Source organism: Phyllobates terribilis, unplaced genomic scaffold, assembly GCF_046119375.1.
Source record: "Phyllobates terribilis strain yellow unplaced genomic scaffold, ASM4611937v1 Scaffold_4__5_contigs__length_816908805, whole genome shotgun sequence".
Taxonomy (NCBI): domain Eukaryota; kingdom Metazoa; phylum Chordata; class Amphibia; order Anura; family Dendrobatidae; genus Phyllobates; species Phyllobates terribilis.
The window spans coordinates 88,161,890-88,185,184 of record NW_027362764.1 but is presented as its reverse complement, the minus strand read 5'-3'; the positions used below and the strand labels follow the sequence as shown (position 1 = coordinate 88,185,184).

Here is a 23,295-nt window from a genome sequence, read left to right as displayed (position 1 = left end):
AGGCCACATTCCAAGCTGCTTGAGGTCTAGTGTGAAGTTTCCACTATCAGTGATGGTTTGGGGAGCCATGTCATCTGCTGGTGTAGGTCCACTGTGTTTTATCAAGACCAAAGTCAGCGCAGCCATCTACCAGGACATTTTAGAGCACTTCATGCTTCCCTCTGCCAACAAGCTTTTTGGAGATGGAAATGTCATTCTCCAGCAGGACTTGGCACCTGTGCACACTGCCAAAAGTACCAATACCTGGTTTACAAACAACAGTATCGCTGTCCTTGATTGGCCAGCAAACTCACCTGACCTCAACCCCATAGAAAATCTATGGGGCATTGTCAAGAGGAAGATGAGACACCAGATGAACTGAAGGCTTCTATCAAAGCAACCTGGGCTTCCATAACACCTCAGCAGTGCCACAGGCTGATCGCCTCCATGCCACGCCGCATTGATGCAGTAATTGATGCAAAAGGAGCCCTGACCAAGTATTGAGTGCATTTACTGAACATACATTTCAGTAGGATAACATTTCGGATTTTAAAAACATTTTCAAGCTGTTGTTATAAAGTATTCTAATTTACTGAGATAATGACTTTTGTGTTTTCATTGGCTGTAAGCCGTAATCATCAACATTAACAGAAACAAACACTTGAAATAGATCACTCTGTTTGTAATGACTATCTAATATATATAATCGTCTTATCCCGTCTGTCTGTCCTTCTGTCCAGGAAATCCCGCGTCGCTGATTGGTCCGGCTGTGGCCAATCAGCGACACAGGATTTCAGAAAAAGATGGCGGCCGTTAGTGGCTCATCTCCCGGCTGCTCGCAGCAGAAGTACCCCGACCGGCGGCGCCGCTGACCTCCATGCGGCTACAGTTGGGAGATCAGCAGCTAGAGCCGCTGATCTCCCGACGGCAAGTGTGAAGGGAGGACCGTGGAGCGGCGCCGCCGGTCGGGATACTTCTACTGCAAGCAGCCGGTCATCTCCCAGCTGCTCGCAACGGAAGTACCCGCACAGGCAGCGCTGCTCCCCGGTCCTCACTAATACGATTCGCTGATTGGTCGCGACCAATCAGCGATTTTGGCACCAAATTTAAACACCGCTCTGCTGATTGCGCCCGGTCGGCTGCATACATTCTAGAATACCCGATACGTTAGAATCGGGCCACCATCTAGTATAATATATGAGTTTCACTTTTTGTATTGAAGAACTGAAATAATTTAACTTTTGGATGATATTCTAATTTTGTGAGATGCACCTGTATATTTCTGTCAGTATTAGGATACATGCACACAGCCTTTTTACTGCATTTTTGGAGCAGAACCTCAAGTTTTTGAGGTGGAATTGCAGAGTTTCTGCTCAAAAAAAGGTCTCTTATTTCAAATTTAAAGTTCACATTTATTTTTTATTACTTCTTTTACTTATGTAGCACCGTCATATTCCACAGAGCTTTACAGACATTATCCATATGGGTTGTACTAAATTTCTATAATGAAGAATAAAAACATGACTGCATTTTTTTCAACAACAGCGCCTCAACTGTCCAAGGCTTGTGTCTGGTACTGCAGTTAAAGGGGTTGTCCAGTCTAAAACTAGTCATGCAGTCACTATGTGACTGCAAACTTGTGAATCTGCACTTCACGCTGTGGATTCTCTGGTGTCAGCACCTGGAGCGGGCGGTCATGTGGCCCTTGTATGCGCTCTGCATACTCCCTGCCACATTCCGACTAGATGGGCGCGGCCTCACACGATGAAGTCTATTGAGTGAGGCCGGAAACAGTCTAGTTGGAATGTGGCAGGGAGTGTATATATCGCATACTCTTAATCACATGACCGCGCGCTCCATGTGCTGACACCGGAGACTACAGTGCGCGTGAAGTGAGGATTCACAAGTCTGCAGTCACAGAGTGACTATAACACTTGTAGTTTAAAACCGGACAACCCCTTTAAGCTAGAATATTCCCGCACCCCATACTCACTCTTCCTTGATTCTGCTGGCGGCCGTCCTCCCTACTTCCTTGGTGTGGCTTTGTGCTTTGCAGCCATGCCAGAGGTAAATGACAGCGTTATTCACATTGAGCAGTATCATCGACGTCCTGGACCGGAGACTGCTGCAGTGACAAGCCACCTCAATCAGATTGCCCTCCGTGGGAACCTCTCCCCGAACACAATACAGTCTCCAGTCACCTGTAGGGGAACAGAGGAGGAAATCGCCATATTAATAGGCAAAGAAAAAACTAAAACTGGTATCTAGAATAGAAAGCATCTAAGCCGGAGACTTTATTCATTTTGCAACTGTGCTTCCTCGTCCTCAGATACAATATCCATGGTGACCATTACCAGAAGCCATAATACAAAAAGCAAGCACATCATTTTTATAAAAATCAGGACGTACTTTGGGTGTTTTCCTCTTCCTCTTCTCGTCTCCCCGCATGCACAACCATTCCCCCATCAAAACACTGGAGGAAACATGGTGGCTCCTTCCCCTGAAGGACTTGCACCTGGAAGATTAAAGATTCTTAGTTTAGCAAAACTTTTAAGCATATATGTGGAAGCTAGCCTTCTGGGGCCGGCACGGACCACGCGGGTGCAATGACATCAATATCATAGAATTACTCTTCTTATCTGTTTCACCAAGTAGAACGTTTGTCCTTCCCTCTAAGTCACTTGGTAGTAACTTGCCTGTGATCCTCGCTCCTCATCCAGCTCGATTGTCATCAACGCTGATGTGCCCTTTTCACTGACAGGTGAATGTCGACCCTGCCAGAAAAAGTACGCGCACTTTTCTTTGCCTGCAACTCTGATATGTTCTGTCTTCTGCCGCTGCCCAACTACAAAACAGATGAAAAGAAAGTGGCAGGAAAGAAAAATTATGGCATGTGTGCAACTTAGAAGATCAAAACGTTGTACTTCCATAACAATTTTTAGGATTTGCAAATTTTAAGGCTATTTCCACATTCATGTAGCGTTTTACAATTTATATCTAGAAGTAATCTACATAAAATGTGGAGTCACTGTGTACATACATTACTGATCCTGAGTTATTCTCCAGAGCTGCACTCACTATTCTGCTGGTGAGGTCACTGTGTACATACATTACATTATTTATCCTGTACTTATCCCAAGTTACATCTTGCATTATTCTCCAGAGCTGCACTCACTATTCTGCTGGTGCAGTCACTGTGTACATTTCTGATCCTGAGTTACATCCTGTATTATACTCCAGAGCTGCACTCACTATTCTGCTGGTGGAGTCACTGTGTACATACAGTATGTAACGCAGGCTCTGTACAGAATGAATAATGTATCTACACAGTTACCTCCAGCAGAATAGTGAGTGCAGATCTGGAATACCTTACATTAGTCATCCTGTACATATCCAGAGTTACATCCTGTATTATACTCCAGAGCTACACTCACTATTCTGCTGGTGGAGTCACTGTGTACATTACTTATCCTACAGAATTCCCGAGTCAGCCTGTATTATACTCCAGAGATTCACTTACAATTTTGCAGGCTTTATATCTGAGGCACAAAATAATTACAAGCCTCAGTTTCTCTTTAGAACTTGCGTTTGCGGTCTGGGAAGTGTCACCGTCACACAGAGATTTACAGTAAACTAGAGCCAACCATCTCACTGCATCAATGCAGGTCACCTGAGAGTTTAGCGCTGCATTTGACATCAAGCTTTTTCTCCAATTTCAGTGACAACCAACAGAACTGTGAATGCTGCTCCGGAGTAGAATATAGTCTGTGACTGAAGAGCAGTAAGAGATAAATTATATAATTTACAAAGTGACAACTTTTCATGCAGATATATCAATAATAAATTGTAAAATGTTGTCCAAGAAGGGAATGAACTCCACAGCACTACGGTAGACCTTCCCCTTTAATAGTCAGGGCGGACAGTAATCCTGCTGGCGGTTCTCACAGTGGGTTTGTAACATTCAGCGGATAATGAAGAAATGAATGTTCTGGATCAGCGTCACTAAGAATCAAAGCCAATTAACGAAAGGAAGGAACTGTGAGCCATTCATTACAGGGAGGAGATTACACATTACAAGAGGTTGTGCAGCGTCCTGGTGGCAGGGACATAATACCGGGCATTGTGCTATTCTACCTTGGACGTCATGTATTTGTAGGCGCAGAGACATCCATATACTGGATCACTGACCGGCAACCCCTCCTACAGTGTGCAGGCCAGAGACATTAGGCTTCCATTTAAAAAAGTTGTCAATCTTTGGGGATAATTTATTGATTTTTTTTTTCTTTTTTACTTAAAGGGGCATTCCGATCTCCAAGATCATATTCCAATATGGAGTAGGTGTAATAATAATAATATTAGCAAATACCTCCAATTAGAAATGTAGTATAGTATTTTTGATTCTCTGAACCTCTTCCCTCATGTGCAGGACCTTAGGTATCCATGGTTACATCCACTGATAAAGTGACAGTTAGTTAGCTGCTAGTGGTCGTAACCATGGATTCCTAAGGTCCTGTATTGCTTGCACATGAAGTAAGTGGCATAGCGAATCAAAACTACTATATTACATTTCTAATTGGTGGTATTTGCTAATATTATTATTATTACACCTACTACATATTAGGATAGGATCTTGGAGATCGGAATACTCCTTTAAATGAACGCATTTCAGCCTAAAACATTCTTTTTCCATTGGGCTTCATTAAAAAATGTGCATCATTTGACTTTTACAGGCTGTTTATTTCCCTCATATTCACCATCGATGTGGTTTGTGGTCATAAATCAGCTGAGAGAAGATCGGAAAAAGTGGCAGGAGAGTTTATCAGAATGAACTCTCTGATGGAATCTCAGTAACCTCATTCTGCAGCCAGTGATATATTGTGCAACACTGAGGTTATAGAAGGCAAACAATGTTAAAAACTTGATAAAACTTTTAAAAAGGTTTTTTTTTTCCCTTAAAATGTATTTTGGGCTAAAAAAAACAAACAAAAAACAACTTGTCATTAACAGTAATCATATACTGTGTGCATCAGAAAAACTAAGGAAAATACTTGTGTTAACTACAAGTGGGGTGATGCAGATTTTAATAAAGCCTTTCAAAAATTGCAGGGGTGCCGAGAGTAAACTTTTGTAATGATTCTAAGGTAAAAAACATGCCGCCACCTGGTGGCCAAAAAAATACGCCACCATAGAGAAATGTATTGGATGAAGCAGTGAAAGGGTTGTCAATCTGAGCAGATGTTTTCAGAGGTGTAGCTAAATGTTTGGCCCCGCAATGAAGCACCGAGCACCTGTACTTGGTTTGAACAGTCATTCTGTGCTGACAGTCCCTTTAAATCTTCCCAAAAGCTGATTCAATGGCGTCTACATGTGCCAAGTCTCTAAAAAAGTAGGACATTAACTTATAGGGTGACTATCTGCAATGGGTGGCACAAGCTGTCTCTAGCTTGGAGGAGAGACAATTTGCATACCTTTTCCCCAGGTAACATCATATTTACAAGTCTCCTTACATCTTAAGCGGTCTCCACAAGTCCTCCCTATTCTACATTTCAGAGCTCCGCGATTAGTAGCAATGCGGCATTTTGGGTTTTTACTAGTGTTGAGCGAGTATGTTCTGTTAACCCTTTCGCCGAGTATGCTCGGGCGAGCACCGGGTAGTTACAGCTGCTCGGTGATATGTTTAAATCACTCCCGTGTGCATGATTTGCGACTGTTTGACAGCTTTATTACATGTGAGGAATGATTGTTTCTTTTGCATTCCTCACATGTAATAAAGCTGTCAAACAGTTGCAAATCATGCACACGGGAGTGATTTAAACATAACACCGAGCAGCTGTAACTACTCGGTGCTCAGGAAAAAAAAAAAAGTTTTTCAGCTCCCTGTCTCTATACAGGGTTAGTCTGTTAGTGTGCCGTACCGATCTCCTTGATGGCACAGTGTGCACCAAGTAAAGCGCCATCAAGGGACGCACAAAAATTAAAGGGCTAATGACACAGCGACCGTGTAATTATAAGGTTATCTTGTGTGAGGTGGATGGAAACTGGCCCATTACTGCTGATAAGGTGCTTAAAACAAACAAAGAAGGATGTCCTAAAAAATTATAGTTCCACACCATCTTCTCCTTCCCATGTACAGATGCCCATTGTGTATGACAGACCCTAGTGATCGGGATGTTATCATCTGAGACCACTGTAGTGAGTGTTGGAGTTACAGGGGATTGCAGTGGTGAGTATAGATTAATTTATTATTTTATAACATTCCATGGCTTTGGCTAAAGTCTGACCCTTTTAAGGGAGTGTCAGAAAAAATAAATAAAGGACTGTTCAAACCAAGCACAGTCGCTCAGTGCACCCTTGGTGTAGCCGAATAGTTCAGATCATCTTGTTTTCAGTCTATCTCCTCCCTTCTCTGACTGCTGTAGATCAAATAAGAATAGTTGGAGAACAAGTAGGTGAAAAGGTGGATTGAACTGTTTGGCCACAACAAGGGTGCACCAAATGCCTGTGCTTGGTTTGAACAGTTGTTTTGTGCTGACAGACTTGCTTTAACTGTGTGAAAGTCTCAGAATACTCCAACCTTCTTACCTGTTGTGCTCAGCATGTATTTCCATTTCACCACATACGCATCTCCCTCGTGGAACTGACCGATGCTCTGTTTCGGGAGCCTGCTGTAGTCAAATTCCAGAATGTGCCAGACGTCGACAGACACCGTCGTAATTTCACACTGTCTCCCATCATCTCCTTCAATAAGCCCGTAACCTCGGCAGACATTGAATCCATCTAAGACCGTTCCCACAGCTGCCTGAGACACCGGGACCATCAGCATTACGTCGTAGCCCTTCACATCTTCTTGCTTTTCGACCTGTTATTGTGAACGGACAGAAGAGACATTTGTTAGGTTCCTTCAGACTGCCGGGATAGTCGTTAAAACGAGATTTCAATCTGATCTGGAACAATCTTTCCCACATCATCCAGGTAGCCTGGGCTATAGATTAGGATTACTAACGTACAGCTCTGAGAACCACAATACGGTTCACATATAATCACACAGTATAGTAATATAATGCACTTGTGAAGTCACACATTTTGTACTAATCCAGAGATGAATCATGGCTTACATCACATTCTCATCCACAGCAGAAAATACAGAAAATACCATAAATTCTCTCAGATTTTTCTGCTTATTCAGTATCTGCACAAAGCAGAATTAAGATCTGCTAAAAAAGGCTACGCGGTACTCCTATATTGGGGGTGCACAAATAGGATTACACCCCTCGATAAGTAAAAAAATGAATTTGGAACTCTAAAATAGATGCAAAAAAATAGAATTTTATTTCACAGGTTATCCAATGTTTGCAATATCAACGTTTCAGCCAATTATATGGCCTTCTTCAGAATGGGGATACCTTGATACAGTGTTTAATGGTCCATAGCCCATGGAACGGCGCAGGAGAAATGCACTAAACTGCTGAAAGAATGGCGAGTCCCAAGGGGGAAAAAAGGGACTGATGTGAATGGGGACAATCTGTGTACAGAACTATGGAATATGTTGCCGCTGTTCAAGCAATGGGAAACTTGATTAAAACCTCTAATGGCAACCATATTTCTGAATCCAGCTTTAGACAGTAAACACAGGCTTCAACCCCAAGTCTGTGCAAAACGAAGAGCACAGAATTTGCAAATGGTTAGATGCTAAAATGTGAACCTTTACTTAAAAGGGAATGTGTCAAAAGGATCAACCCTCCTAATAGTCTACTTGGGCATGTAGGTCATAGGAAGCTAAATAAAATGATACGTTGATGTCTGTGATCTGATATCTTATTCCAGTGAAATCGTCATTTTTCTTAATATGTAAATGAGCTGTTAAGATCTATGGGCCGGACATAGGTCTCCCCGAGAATCTGCCTACTGAGCTTATTACAGATAAAAGCGGGCGTTACCAGTGTGAGACATTTAGATCAGGAGAGCAGACTGTCAGTCGTTACATGTCTCGCCCGCTTTTATTAAAAATAACCTCTGGAGGCCGATTCTCAGGGAGATCTATGTCCGGCCCATAGATCTTAATTAATTTACATATTAAGAAAAAAAATGTGGATTTCTCTGGAATAAGACATCTGATCACAAATATCAAGGTATCATTTTATTCACCTTCCTATGACCTAAATGCCCATATAGACGGATTAGCAGGGTTGATCCTACTGACAGATTTCCTTTAAGGATGCAGTTCCACCCTACCCACTAGCAGTAACACTTTGTCCTTTCATGTACATAATATGTTCCAGAAATCTTACAATTTTCACCCTTTCCATTAAGACTAGAGTCACATTTCATGTTCTGTACAGAAGATTTTTCAGAAGTCTCATTATCATCACAGACATGACTTGTAACACCTTTATATTACAACAAATTACACAGGATCCACCTTTTACAATAGGTGATGTCACAGCTCACCTCCCCCTCCCTTCACAATGATCAGAGGATGCTCCTATCGCTTGAAATAGAAACTGAATGAGAAAAATGGGGGAACAAACCATCGTATTTCCACCCACTCCCCACCCCCCCCAACCAAAAAAACCCCAAAACTGCCTTTGTAAAAGGACACTGACAAATACGCCCCACTACAATCCCCCCGAGTTAAGTGCTATACATTATATAAATCTAGCGCTTTTGCCTTTTGCTTTGGGGGGTCCTCACACAAAGTCTTCTCATTGGGTTTCTTCATTTCTGTCCAGTCCAGGAACTTTTCTTTAAACAATATAGTTTCATTGTGTTCAGTAAGTCGACCAAATATCGCCCAATCCGGACGTCCATGTCCTTTCCTGAAGAACAGTGATTAATGTTAGACTGCGGTATTAAAGAACAACCTTCATATTTACACGCAGGGTCTATTAAAGCCGCCATATCCTGCATCCAGTCTTTCCTAGTGATCAGATGGGCTGCATCACCCCGATAACAGCGCACCAAGATTATGCAGCCACTATATTATAAAACTTGCAAAAATTGCATCTATATTTCTATCTTACCTTGGTATAAGAGAATTGCATTCCCCGGGATCTAAAGGATTGATATCACAGTTCTCATAGTCAAAGATGCCATTCCACAGGTGCTTTGCCAGCTGGAATGCCACTTTCCTTTGTGCCAGAGTCACCTCTTTGCCGTGCCACACGTACACCTCGCTGCCAAAATCAAATACCAGCACCTGAAAAAAAATAAGTGTGCACAAAATAATTTACTATAATTTTCAGAATTATTTATTTTACTCGCTTATATAGCGCCATTAATTCCACAGCGCTTTACAGACAATATCGGCACTGTCCCCATTGGGGCTCACAATCTAGATTCCCTATCAGTATGTCTTTGGAGTGTGGGAGGAAACCGGAGATCCCAGAGGAAACCCACGCAAACACGGGGAGAACATACAAGCTCCTTACATATGTTGTCCTTGGTGGGATTTGAACCCAGGACCCCAGCGCTGTAAAGCAATAGTGCTAACCACTGAGCCACCATGCTATTAAGTGTAAAAAAAAAAATGTACCAAGATCTGGCTGGCAAAAAAAAAAAAAGAGTATTCGGTCATCATGGAGATTGAGGATTGGAATTTGGAGGCAAAAAACGAAGAAAATAAGAGGTCCTGGGACCTTGGCGTAGGTGTAACATCTTCCCAGGTTTTCGGCCCATGCTCGGTAGGCACAGTGGCCCTCACAGCCCCCATGGGAGTGTTTGTTTGGGTGAGCCCGAACTTGGTTCCCTCCATCATATAGGATGTTTATGTATAAAATCTCCCATATACACATCCAGCCTCCAGGGCTAAGGGTGTTCGGGCTACCATGAGATCACCAGAGAAGAATAAACCACTGACTCTACATCACAGGTGGTGTATGTCACCACCAACCTCTTGTGGACCATTCTGTGCATGGAGCCCAATATCAGTCAGTGCGGGGGATGTACTTATAGTCTTGTGGGACAATCCGACCATGCACATAGCAAGTTTACATAAATTGTGCTCAGAAGTGATACAAGAAAAAACATCAACAAGATGTGAACCTAGATGGAGAAGAATCACATATGGATGGATGACGTTTTGGGTGTTTTAGGGGTAGTTATAAGAGTGTCATACCTGTTTTTTCACCCTTATAACTACCCTTCTGAGGAAGCGCACAGTGAAACGCGCGTCAGGCGCGCCTGTGGCTGCTGTACAGGTCTTGCATTTGCCTTTAGCATACCACTACTATGATCTTCGTTCTATGTCTCCTTCCATGGTCTATTTCCCTTACATGCACTATGCCCAATTAGGGAGAAAAATTAATATCTGGTGTATAACCCATTTTTGTGCACTGGATATAATTTTGCTTAATCTTTATATATTTTTTTTATTATACTGGGGTATGCATTTATATATCTTAGTGGACATCACTTTGCTTTTGAAGGATTATTCCACTCTATAGTTATAGGTCACCAAGTTTATATTTATAACAGTGTACATGGATTGGATATAGTTGTTGAACATTGCCAGTACGGCTAGTCTGTGTCTGTCTTTTTCCTTTCATCAATTCAATGTTTAATTTATTTTAATTATTTGCATTAATAAAAGCAGATTTTAGTACTATTTTGGCATGGTCTTGCTCCTAATTTTGGTATAGTTGTTGTTTGCTATGGGAGAGCCTATAATTTTTTGGTCTACATTGGTTTAAACGCGTACATCAAAGTGTTGTGCCAATGCACGGCCATGGAAGATTACAATCTAAGCTAGTGCTAGCTGGTATCAGCCAACATGTATAATCCTGAATCAGACATCCTGTTCCATGCAGAGAGCTGACTTTTTTATTTCTGCAATTTCCTACTGTATACAGAGAGGAAACTCACCTCTTTAGATTGCAGGAGAGAACACTTGGGGACTTTACCCCAAAATTCATCATCGGGGACCAATTTATCATCCACCAGACGGTAGATACAATTGGTTTCAATGATTGCGTTTTCATAGCGTTCATCTTCCTCGGGGGTCCCAGCATCTGTAGTTACAGCAATGAAATAAAAAAATACTCAAAAAAAAACCTGGTTTTAAAAGACTAGAACTTTAAAAATGTCTTCTCTATGGCAGCAGACGCCATTGGTTATTTATTCCAGAGGAAAGTGGGGAGAACAATGCTCCATCCAGGACTTCTACCCCTTTCCAGAAATGGAGGCATCAATAAGCCGCTCTCCCTACAACACATATGCCAAATCTGGCCCGCAGGGTGATTACATTTGGCCTGCGACACTGCCACCGTTTCCCCCGATTATTCTGCATGGAGGACTATGCGGGGCCCATTATTCTGCATGGAGGACTATGCGGGGCCCATTATTCTGTATGGAGGACTATGCGGGGCCCATTATTCTGTATGGAGGACTATGCGGGGCCCATTATTCTGTATGGAGGACTATGCGGGGCCCATTATTCTGTATGGAGGACTATGCGGGGCCCATTATTCTGTATGGAGGACTATGCGGGGCCCATTATTCTGTATGGAGGACTATGCGGGGCCCATTATTCTGTATGGAGGACTATGCGGGGCCCATTATTCTGTATGGAGGACTATGCGGGGCCCATTATTCTGTATGGAGGACTATGCGGGGCCCATTATTCTGTATAGAGGACTATGCGGGGCCCATTATTCTGTATAGAGGACTATGCGGGGCCCATTATTCTGTACGGAGGACTATGCGGGGCCCATTATATTGTACGGAGGACTATGCGGGGCCCATTATATTGCACGGAGGACTATGCGGGGCCCATTATTCTGTATGGAGGACTATGCGGGGCCCATTATTCTGTATGGAGGACTATGCGGGGCCCATTATTCTGTATGGCGGACTATGTGGGGCTCATTATATTGTATGGCAGACTATGTGGGGCCCATTATTCTGTATGGAGGACTATGTGGGGCTCATACTGTATGGAGGACTATATGGGGCTTATTATACTGTATGGAGGACTATGTGAGGCCCATTATACTGTAGGAGGACTATGTGGGGCTCATTATATTGTATGGCGGACTATGTGGAGCCCATTATTCTGTATGGAGGACTATGTGGGACTCATTATACTGTATGGAGGACTATGTAGGGCTCATTATACTGTATGGAGGACTATGTGGGGCTCATTATACTGTATGGAGGACTATGTGGGGCTCATTATACTGTATGGAGGACTATGTGGGGCTCATTATACTGTATGGAGGACTATGTGGGGCTCATTATACTGTATGGAGGACTATGTGGGGCTCATTATACTGTATGGAGGACTATGTGGGGCTCATACTGTATGGCAGACTATGTGGAGCCCATTATTCTGTATGGAGAACTATATGGGGCTTATTATAATGTATGAAGAACTATGTGGGGCCCATTATACTGTAGGAGGACTGTTAATACATGTCAAGGTTCACCCATGACTTTGTCCAAGTTTTTTTTTTGGCCCTCCCTGCCCTAGAAGTATACACATAGGACCACCACAGGTGCACCATAGGAGCCGATCTTGTATCCAGGAGTCCGCTTGGCACAAGACTTACCCTGATACTCTGACTGTCCGCTCAGAAGTTTCCAGAAGTCGCGTGCGGCGTGTGTATGGGTGTTTATCCCCTCCTCTATGGTCTGCACGTATGACGCTCTACATCCCAGTTCCCGCTTTGTCTGAATTATGGACGCCAGCTCTGAAGCCTGGGGATAGATTTATTATATTTAAGCGCATAAAAGGGGCAAAAACAAAATCCTCTCTGTATAAACCGCCATGGCGAACACATCCCAATGTGCAAACATATCTGTCCTCACATGGACCAGGCTCTTTATTATTATTTTTAATGCTCTCATATGGTCCTTGTTATCTCCTCTATGGCCGTACGGGTCTAGATCAACAACTCATTACATGTAAACCGATTGTAAAATTGAATTATTGTTAAGACAATTTTTGTTTTTTTTTTGTGTGGGAATTTCCTGTGAGGAATCTGCAGGAGGTTGTGCAAGCAAAGACGAGAGAGCATCACTGTGCCGTCTCCTCTGCAAAGTAAATGTGATTTACTGAAAGAAGACAGGAGAGGGGACAAGAGATCCTGAGCTAGATTAACAAAATGCTCTCCCCCCATAAATGCAGAAATAAAAACGCTGAACACTGCTGGCATGTAACCTCCGCTCCAGAGGATTTCCTGGCGTTGTCGACAGGCGCACTTCAAAGAGTTGGCGCACAGTCATCCCCAACCAGTAGACGTATATCAATCTTCTGGCCTTCCAGAGTGTTTCCGATGACACGGCATCCTCTCAGTTATTTATACCGGTCGCATTACTCTGCAAAAGGAACAACATGTCGACATCGCAGATCACCAACCTTTGCTTTTTCAATGACATTTGCAAACTCTCCGACCCAGAGGAAGCAGTAGTGCGGGGAGATCAACAGGAAACAGTCACCGCTGTTCAGGGAGGAAGACCGGGGCTCAACCAACCTGGATTGAACGTGTCTGCGTCCTTAAAAAACACAAAAATTGTATACTTCATATGTAGCCACAATAATGTGTCGCTGGTGTAACAGAGGCGCAGCCTGTAACCACAAACTGTTGAAGAAAACTGTCCCCCTCATATCAGAGTATCGCTAGATGTCCTCTTCTGTCACCTCATAAATGGTCACGTTACCTTGTGAAAAAAAATCACTCCAAAAAGCTGGCCACTAGGCATCTCCTTTCTAACTCCCCATCCACTGCCTGTTAAGTGTAATCAGTCTCTGTACTTGCTCTCCCATCTGTTAACCAACATATAAGCATAACAAAGAGGCAGGCTTTCATTTCAGGCCAGACAAGCCACTGGACAAAGGCTAGAGCAATTCATGCTAAGAAATGAGGGGAAAGGAAGTTCCAGATCCAATAATGATGGTAGTATGCCGATTAAGATAAACCACCCACGAAAAAAATTGTGGATGGCAAGTTACAGAGCATGAGAATTGGAAAAGTTAAATTAGACTTGCGCGGGCATGGTTATGCAGCATAAGTGCATCAAGAATATTTTTTTCTATAGGTTAAGTGTGAACGGAAAGCAAACCTGTTTTCCCAATTAAATATGACATTCCTCTGTTATTCCTCCAACCAGATGTTAATATTCTCGTTTATTTATAGGGTCTCTCTCTTTAGGTTGTGAGCAATAATTGGACACCGTCAGTCTGTGAGGACAAGTCCAATGAAAATAATAACGTATATGGATGCAAACTTGTCACAATTTAGGTGCATCAAGAATTGGAGGGATAAGCAGAGATCCATGACGTATGACGGCCGGGATGTGCATTATGTGATGCTTACGTGCACTTGGCGCGGTGACCATACGTACCTTTGATTTGTATTAGCATAAGCTTCTTGTATGGCACGGCGCTGTTGTTGGAGTGCTGCTCTGTGAAGTTAACGCTGCGTAAACTAACACTGCTGAAATTCTCTTTACTCGCCAGTCCAGCCAGCGCCACTTCAGAAAAGTTAGAGTTTTTTGACACTAGAATTATAAAAAAGGGGAAAAAAAGTTATCCAATTAATATTTTGCACTGAATGTTGCAAATTTCAAAATTAATGAATGGATGCAAGATGTGGGGCAGAGTGTCACAGCCATCAACGGGCACCATGGTTTAATGGTCCAAAAATCCTATACATACTCTTTTCCACCTTCATCCTTTTGGATTCCATGAACGCCACGTTTAGTCGGGTCTCTGTGTACTCCTGCAGGAGGTCATCGCGGGCGGCAAGCATCTTCAGAGGGTTTCCTGAAGCCTGAACCTTTCTCATGGGTCTCACTGCCCGCTTGTGTTCGGCCACAGCGGAGGTCAACCTGGGTTTACAACAAAATGAAAAAACAACAACAAAAAAACAACATATAAAGAGTGGCACAAAAGAGAAAAATATGACTGTTTTCACCAGGAAACACCGATGCTTGTTCAGGGGTTGCACCCGTTTTGCACCTATTTAAGTGAATTGGCCTCTGCTGCAACACCAGGCATAACCCATGGACAGGTGTGGCGCTTTTCTTGGAAGAACATAGGCTTGAATTTATGCAATCACAAAAAATATACATATCTAAAATATTAAAAATGTGGAAATCTTGCCAAAAACTTGTGGAACTACAATGGTGACCATACAGGTTGTTACATTGCAATATGGCTAAACAGAATGTTTAAGGAGAGAGGAGGGGGGGGGGGGACCCAAAGAGGAGAAGGGGGGGGGGACCCAAAGAGGAGAAGGGGGGGGGGCCCAAAGAGGAGAAGGGGGGGGGGACCCAAAGAGGAGAAGGGGGGGGGGACCCAAAGAGGAGAAGGGGGGGGGACCCAAAGAGGAGAAGGGGGGGGGCCCAAAGAGGAGAAGGGGGGGGCAACTTTTTTTTTTTTTTTTTTAAATAAGTCACTAATTCTCAGTTTAAAGAGCTTGAACCTCATAAGCAGCATTGCCTGAGGACTCTACCCCTGCAACACACAGACAAATGTTATGTCACAATGAATCAGCCCCCCTACTCCATGTTCCTGACTTGTCCTGAAATTAAGGGCTATGATCCATTTAAGGTAAGGCATGAATTACATGGCTGAGCGCAGCTGAAAGCCTTGATTACACTGAGCGCCTGTAAACAGCGGAGACGAATGCCCGGGACGTTTCTGCACAGCCCCCATTAGCAGGCAGAAAACCTCCAGTCCAAACAAGCAACAAAACACGCATGACATTTAATATCCATTAATGCAATTCCCGCTGGCTCGGTAAGGGCTGCGCGCACGTATTAGGAGAGCACAGAAGCTGTATTTATGCTGAGGAACCTGCTAGTAAGAGATCATTCCTGACATCAGTTTTATAGGGCAATGTTGCTTTTTTTTATGACTACAGGACATGGAAAACAACCCAGCCCATGGATTACGTAACTGATGATGGGGGTGCATTATCATATTTACAGCATTACTGCAATGGGGTTTTGTTTGTTTTTTGCATAACGATACATTTTCTAAATTCTTTCGTAAACTCTGCTTGCTGCCGGTGAATGGAGATCCTCACCATTTACTCCCAGCAGGAAAAAAAGAAAAAAACAAATATCTGTCCTGGTGATGGGAGGACTTGCAGGTAAATTAGGCTCCCATAGTTGTGATGTGTGAAGAGCCGTAGACCTGTGCATCAATCACAAACAAAAAAAACTGATCGTGGGTACAAAATATGGAAAAAATTCCTTTATTGGACATAAAGCAATATTTCGACTGTTGTTGTCTTTCTCAATCGTATACGTGAACGGTCGAAACGTTGCTTTGTTATGTGCATGGAGTAATAAAGAATTTTTTTTTCCATATTTTCTACCCCTGGTGTGTTTGGGACTATATGTGGGTCAGCGTATTCTGGTCTTTTTTGTGGACTGTCACTTACAATTGAAAGCATACCGCAGATACATTTACTAAATTTTTAACTCCAGGATGTAAGAAAAGATTATTTATCTCAAATCTCGAAAAGGAGAGATATATTTAAGGCATTTTCCAGTGAAAATAAGGTGTCGCTCATCTTGAGGATAGGCAGTAACTCATTGACGGGTGGGGGGTCTGAATGCTGGGATCCGCACAGATCGCCAGAATGAGGCACTTTTATCCTGGATACAATGGAGGCGCAGTGCACATGCAGGACCACCGCTCCATTCATTCCCTATGGGGCCGCCGGAAAAAGTCAAAGGCTTGGTACCCCCCAAAGAGAATGCCATATAGATCGATGGGGGGGTCCAACCTATGGGACCCGCACTGATCTATAGAATGAGGCAATCTTCTCTCCGTTAGATGGGAGGCGCTGTGACGTGCAGGACAGCCGCTCTAGTCATTCCCTTTGGGGCTGTTAAATCTTTGGCTTTTTCCGGCAGCCCCAAAAGGAATGACTAGAGCGGCGGTCCTGCACGTCACAGAGCCTCCAATCTAATAGGGATAAGTTTGTCTTATTCTAGAGATCAGTGCGGGTCCTATAGGTTAGGTCCCCTATCGATCTATATAGCATAACTTGTAGATTATAATATTATTCACAGCATATTATATGCTCTGTATCAGTCTCATGTGGACATACCCCAAGAGCAAGCCCATGGTGAAAATTCACAGCGATATAGCGCAAATAATCAAAAAACAAGACAATACCAAAGCATAAAAAAAAAGGTGCAGTTGACCGATGTGAAAATATAAGAGGTTCCTTTTTGGTCTTTACTGACATACAGCCGAACCTCTATACCATTATCAGAAATGTCGAATATATCCCCAATATACTGATACTATAGAGGTTTTGGAGCTTTTTTATCTTATCCTTCAATGAAAATACACTTTTTCCAGCAGAATTATTAAATCTGATTACCCCACAGAGCGACCACCCGAGCGTTCGGCCACTCTGATGTCTAGAAATGAATGTTCTGCAGGCATGCCTCCAGCTGTGTATATATCGGCTACTAGCCACAATGGTGGAATCAGGGATGATGGTAAAGACATTGACCCATCTTAGGTACTGCAATACGATACCCACGGGTCAGAAATGCATGGGAAAGTCGGGAAGCCAACTGAGAAAACAAGCGCACTATGGGTATCATTATACCGCAGGACCACTCCTAATCTAAACAGTCTATACGGTGCTCGCATTCACGGAGCGGAATGAAGAATGGTTGTAATGCTAGAACATCCTGGATTATTAGAGAATAATTCACTGTCTATAGTAATTTAATTTCCAGCTAACTTCTAAAATCAAGTTTCCAAAGAGAATATGCACAACTCGTGACTAATTCGTAAAAATGTCATTACAGAGGATGCAGCTTTGTGGGGGACCGACTCTCCTCAAGGAGACCAGCTAAATATGAAGTCTTATTGGCAATGATCCAAGGAAAAAAAGTTTGCAAATTATCATAGGTTACAAAGCTCCTTGAAGGGTCCAACAATAACTTATGGAGCTAGGTCTGAAAGGTGTCACTTGTGATGGTTCTTTTCCCACATCATCCAGAAGTTTCAGGCATGAAATCCATCAATGAAGGTCAAGTGACACTTGGGCGAAGTTTGTGGTGTAGTAGTAGAATTATTGATACTTGAGCCAGAACTAACAACATTAGCCCAAGATGATTGCATTTACTCACTTTGGTTCTTCAGCGCTAAACAATAGATCGAAATCCTCATCAAAGAGGAAAGGTGCAGGATTGGCTTGGAACTCCAGCGGGCGGTAAAAGCGAGAGAACGTCTCATCGTCGTCAAGTTTCATAACTTCTTTTACGGATTTACTGGTGACGGTCAGCGTTGTGTCCTGCAGGCCTCCGACTGACAAAAATAACAGAAAAGTGTGAAAAATTGCATGACGCAAACCTGTGCCCACCAGAAGAACTTTAACACGAATGTCCCCCAGTCACTGTTAGGTTCACCATTCTGTGAGGATTCATTTCCATTAGGCATCATGTTTTTATGGACTTCAGGCAAGTATGATTACAGCCGTACCAAACTTACATTGTTTTTATACATACAATTTGAATTCTACTCAATATTTACCAACAAAGGATTCTCCAGAACATGGAATTTTTGGAATTGGCGCCTCACGAATTCAGCAAAACAGCATCATGGAGGAATGGACGGTGAGCAAGGGGTGGAGAAGGACAGCTAGGGGAGCATTAGGGGATTTTTTTTTGTGTTCTTTTTGCATCTTACATTTATTATGCTCTGAGCTCTGAGGAGACCCAACAGCATAATAAGCAACATTCAATTTGCAGAGAATACCGCAGCTGAAAAAAGTTCCCAGGTAAAATCTGGGCGATATGGCGAATTTGAATCTCACCAGATCCGCTAATCTTTCTTAATTATAGGATTCATTTGCTGGGTAAAAAAAAAAAAAAAAAAAAAAAAGTGGCACTTTTTAAACAAATTAAATTTGGTTTGTATTCTCAGGTATCATTTTGGGGTAAGAGCAATGATTTGATTGCTTTTTACTGAAATTGTTGGGAGAGGTATGGAGACTGAAAAATAGCAATTCTGGTATTTAGGCTTTTTTTTTTTTGCTTGATGGCATTTACCATAAAGGGAAAATTACTTTATATTTTTCTGTATCAGACTTTTGCAGACATTGTGATAGCAAATATTTTTATTTTTTATACTTGGAAAAATTCAAACTTCTGATTGTTTTGCTACTTTTTCTTTTAGTCTTTTAGTTAGGGGACTTAAACCTGTATTTGTTTGATCATTTTTACTATACACTATAGTATTGCAGTATATTGTGAAATTGACAATCTCCTATAAAGCCTAGTTTCAAAGGGATGGAAGAGGATGAGTGCCTGAACAGACACTACACCGGGATGGCACCACTTAAATATGGCCGTCAAAGATTGAGGTGGCTAAATGGCAGTGATCAGAGATAGCTCTGATTGCCACTGTTATACAGCCAGCACCTGCCTCTAACACAGTTGACACTCGTTTATGGTGCGGGCTCAGCGCCTGCCATGCATGGCAGTTGTCAGAAGGGGGTTAGCGTTTTTCCCTTTCTTGTCAGTAATACAGGACATGGCCCCAGCTGCCAGACCTTTACCACTAAAATACTTCAGACATATGCATATAAATATATTTAACACGTTCATTAATTGAATAAGAACTAAAAATATGCCACAAAAAGGAAAAAAAAAAACAAAGAACTTTACCGGGACTTGATGACATTCACCTTTATTGTGTAATCTTCCCAAAAATGATTCAAGTTTATCCAATTTTCTATCAGATTCCAAATTCATGTCAGGCTTGGCTTCAATTTCTAGAAATAAATTAATAAATAAAGTAAACAAATTCCATCAGCGACTGTGATACAACCTGCCCAACCTATGAGGTCCATACGGGAATAAAAGGAAAAAAGATTAATTGCACCAATTGAACTCAAGAGTTGACCAGAAGACGCTTATGTAAAAATAGCAGATGTTCTAGGATAAGTGCAAGACTAAAGTACTACAGTCTGAGAACTGTGACCAAAGTGGCACAACAACAAAGTGACACAACAACAAAGTGGCCAAAGTGCCACAACAACAAAGTGGCCAAAGTGTCACAACAACAAAGTGACCAAAGTGCCACAACAACAAAGTGCACTAGGATGTTCTCAGTCGAAGACCTTTCCAACAGGAGAAAAAGGCCCCTCCCAACAACTGATCACTGTCCCTCCAAGCCAGAAGGCCACAGAAAGGGTCAGTGACCTCACCTAGCTGAAGCCAAGAGAGACCCACTCTTGCTCCCAGCACCTGCCTGGGCTGCCACCCAAGCAGAATTAGGAGACCTGTAGGTCAGCTATCCATACGAGAGAAGAGAGCTAGAGGTTTTCAGGGGGGAGCAGAACCTGAAGCCACATACTGCCCTCATAGACTGATCAGGAGGGTACCCGTAAGGGAACAACACTGAGAGGTTCTAGTGAGTAGACACACGTGCAAAGGGTGACACACAAAGTAAATGAAGGTGTTCTTAGTGTAATACTAGCAAGACATTTAACAGGAAATTAAAAAAAAAAAAAAAAAAAAAAAAAAAAAAAAATCGCCAAAACACTTCCGACCCCCCCCAAAAAAGTAAAAAAACAAAAACTCGTTGAACCGTAGGGTTAATTCACACGCTGCAGATTTTGTTGAACAAAGTTCTGAAAATGTCCCGTTCATCTGAAACAAGTCCATTTAGATGAATGATATTTGTCTTCAGTTGCAAAAAAATCTGCAGCATGGGAATTCACACAAGGATTTTTTTTTCAGGTGGGGGAAGATGATGAGGTTTGAGAATAAAGAGTTGTCTGATGAAGTGATTCTCTCTGGGATTGGGGCAGATATTTCCCCCTATGTGGGTTTTATTTCATTACCCCATATGCTGCCAGGTTACTGTCTTACTGCACGGCTGGAGTTTTCTTTAAAGCCAATATCAACTTTGGCACGTTGTTCAGGAAATGTGCAAACGAATCTATATTAGCCAGATATAAAAATTGATAAACCTTAACCCCCCGTACTGCACACAACATTCAGAACTGAATGTGAGCAGCGGAGATTTCTGAGCCACCATATAAGAAGCTGATTGGTGCTTGTAGAAACTGTATGGGGACAAATGATCATTAGTAAGCTCATTCAGGCCCAATACAATGTGCACACTATGGGCAGCACATTCCCTCTTCACAAGTAAGATGTGCTGCCAACAATAGACTTTAGGCTGCGGAAAGCTCAGCCGCAGAAGTAGACGATTGCTGCCATGTTTACTCAGGTCAGGGGTCCTCAAACTACGGCCCGCGGGCCACATGCGACCCACCGAGGATTTTTATCCGGCCCGCCGGGTGTTTTTGTCGCCGCTGTCTGTCCTGCTTAGACGACCGTTCAATGCCGGCGGACCCTGTAATCATGGGCGGAAAGACGAGGCGGCGAGTAAAGGCGATGCGCTGCCACTCCAGAAGACTTGCGGCCCTCCGTATACAGCACAGACAACGTGATGACGTCACGCGCCTGTCCCAGAATCAGACGGACTCGAGCAGGCGCCTATTCAGAGCAGTGGGGTACATAGGTGAGTACTGGTATTTTTTTTTTATTTTTAATGCTAGGTCCGGTCTATCATGCATATTGGGGACATTTACCTGCCTATTCAGAACCTATGCTGCCTATCGAGGACATTTACCTGCCTATTCAGAACCTATGCTGCCTATCGAGGACATTTACCTGCCTATTCAGAACCTATGCTGCCTATCGAGGACATTTACCTGCCTATTCAGAACCTATGCTGCCTATTGGGGATATTTACCTGCCTATTGGGGACCTATGCTGCCTATTGGGGATATTTACCTGCCTATTGAGAACCTATGCTGCCTATTGGGGACATTTACCTGCCTATTGAGGACCTATGCTGCCTAGTGGGGACATTTACCTGCCTATTGGGAACCTATGCTGCCTATTGGGGACATTTACCTGCCTATTCAGAACCTATGCTGCCTATCGAGGACATTTACCTGCCTATTCAGAACCTATGCTGCCTATCAAGGACATTTACCTGCCTATTCAGAACCTATGCTGCTTATCGAGGACATTTACCTGCCTATTCAGAACCTATGCTGCCTATCGAGGACATTTACCTGCCTATTCAGAACCTATGCTGCCTATTGGGGACATTTACCTGCCTATTGAGGACCTATGCTGCCTATTGGGGACATTTACCTGCCTATTGAGGACCTATGCTGCCTAGTGGGGACATTTACCTGCCTATTGGAAACCTATGCTGCCTATTGGGGACATTTACCTGCCTATTGAAATACCGGTAAGTTTGTTGATTTAACTTTACTTGTTCTTCATGTTAAATATTGTATTTGTTCCCGTTTTGTTTTTTTACTTCAAAATAATATATGTGCAGTGTGCATAGGAAATTGTTCATAGTTTTTTTTAAAACTATATTTCGGCCCTCCAATGGTCTGAGGGACAGTGAACTGGCCCCCTGTTTAAAAAGTTTGAGGACCCCTGACTCAGGTCAATAGATAGGAGTGAATGTTCACACACTAATTTTGTCTAATTTGGCCCATAATTATTACCTCTTATTTTTTTGACTTGTATGGTGCCAACATATTCTGCAGCGTTTTACAGACATAATCATCACTGTCTCCATTGGGGCTGACCATCTACATTCCCTATCAGTATGTGTTTGGAGTGTGGGAGGAAACCAGAGAACCCGGAGGAAACTCGGGGAGAACATACAGACTCCTTGCAGATGTTGTCCTTGGTGGGATTTGAACCCAGGACCCCAGCGCTGCAAGGCTACAGTGCTAACCACTGAGCCACCATGATGCCCTTATTAAAACTCCTCTCCGTTTTGGAGAAGAAAGGGATGTTTGAATGATATTGTTTAATGCTCGTTGCCTATTTTCCGGCCACCGCTGCAGTCCATCAGTGGTGGCCAGTCTATTAGGCAAAGATTGCACATTCCTTGCTGTTATGCTTGCAGATAATGCACTAAAACTAGCTGGATCTACTCAGCTTCAGTGCCCCTCAGATGATGCAGACGCAATGCTGCCTCTACGAGTACGAGCATCTCAGAGCGCACGGTCCCGGCCATCATCTCAGCGACCATCATTCATCGGCAGCGTATCACGCTGCGGCAGCAAAGGGGTCAAAGAGGAGGTGTACTCCTTGAGAAAATGTAACTGCTTCTTTAAGGAATGCAACCTTGTTAAAAGACAGCACAATACAAATATATTATGACCGCTATTTGTTTTGGAAGAAAACCTTGCAAATACTTTGGCGTACAGGTCTGTGGGCCACTTCTGGGCATGTGGTTACAACGAGAGAAGACAACTTGTTATGACTCGTTATGTCCATAGACCAGGT

General features: G+C 43.0%; 1 protein-coding gene across 11 annotated transcripts in view; it reads right to left on the bottom strand.

Moving 5' to 3' along the window:
* Positions 1–23,295, bottom strand: part of SVIL (supervillin) — a 221,523-nt gene that overhangs the window by 16,919 nt on the left and 181,309 nt on the right. For all 11 annotated transcript variants that reach the window (XM_073677601.1, XM_073677606.1, XM_073677602.1 and 8 more), the window contains 13 exons: positions 19,644–19,730; positions 18,085–18,262; positions 14,633–14,805; positions 14,320–14,475; positions 13,334–13,470; positions 12,525–12,672; positions 10,840–10,985; positions 9,000–9,175; positions 8,648–8,795; positions 6,562–6,838; positions 2,676–2,824; positions 2,389–2,494; positions 1,973–2,180 (listed from right to left, as the gene is read on the bottom strand). In XM_073677601.1, coding sequence (XP_073533702.1) covers positions 1,973–2,180; positions 2,389–2,494; positions 2,676–2,824; positions 6,562–6,838; positions 8,648–8,795; positions 9,000–9,175; positions 10,840–10,985; positions 12,525–12,672; positions 13,334–13,470; positions 14,320–14,475; positions 14,633–14,805; positions 18,085–18,262; positions 19,644–19,730 — 2,089 coding nt within the window. The remainder of the gene's footprint in view (positions 1–1,972; positions 2,181–2,388; positions 2,495–2,675; positions 2,825–6,561; positions 6,839–8,647; positions 8,796–8,999; positions 9,176–10,839; positions 10,986–12,524; positions 12,673–13,333; positions 13,471–14,319; positions 14,476–14,632; positions 14,806–18,084; positions 18,263–19,643; positions 19,731–23,295) is intronic.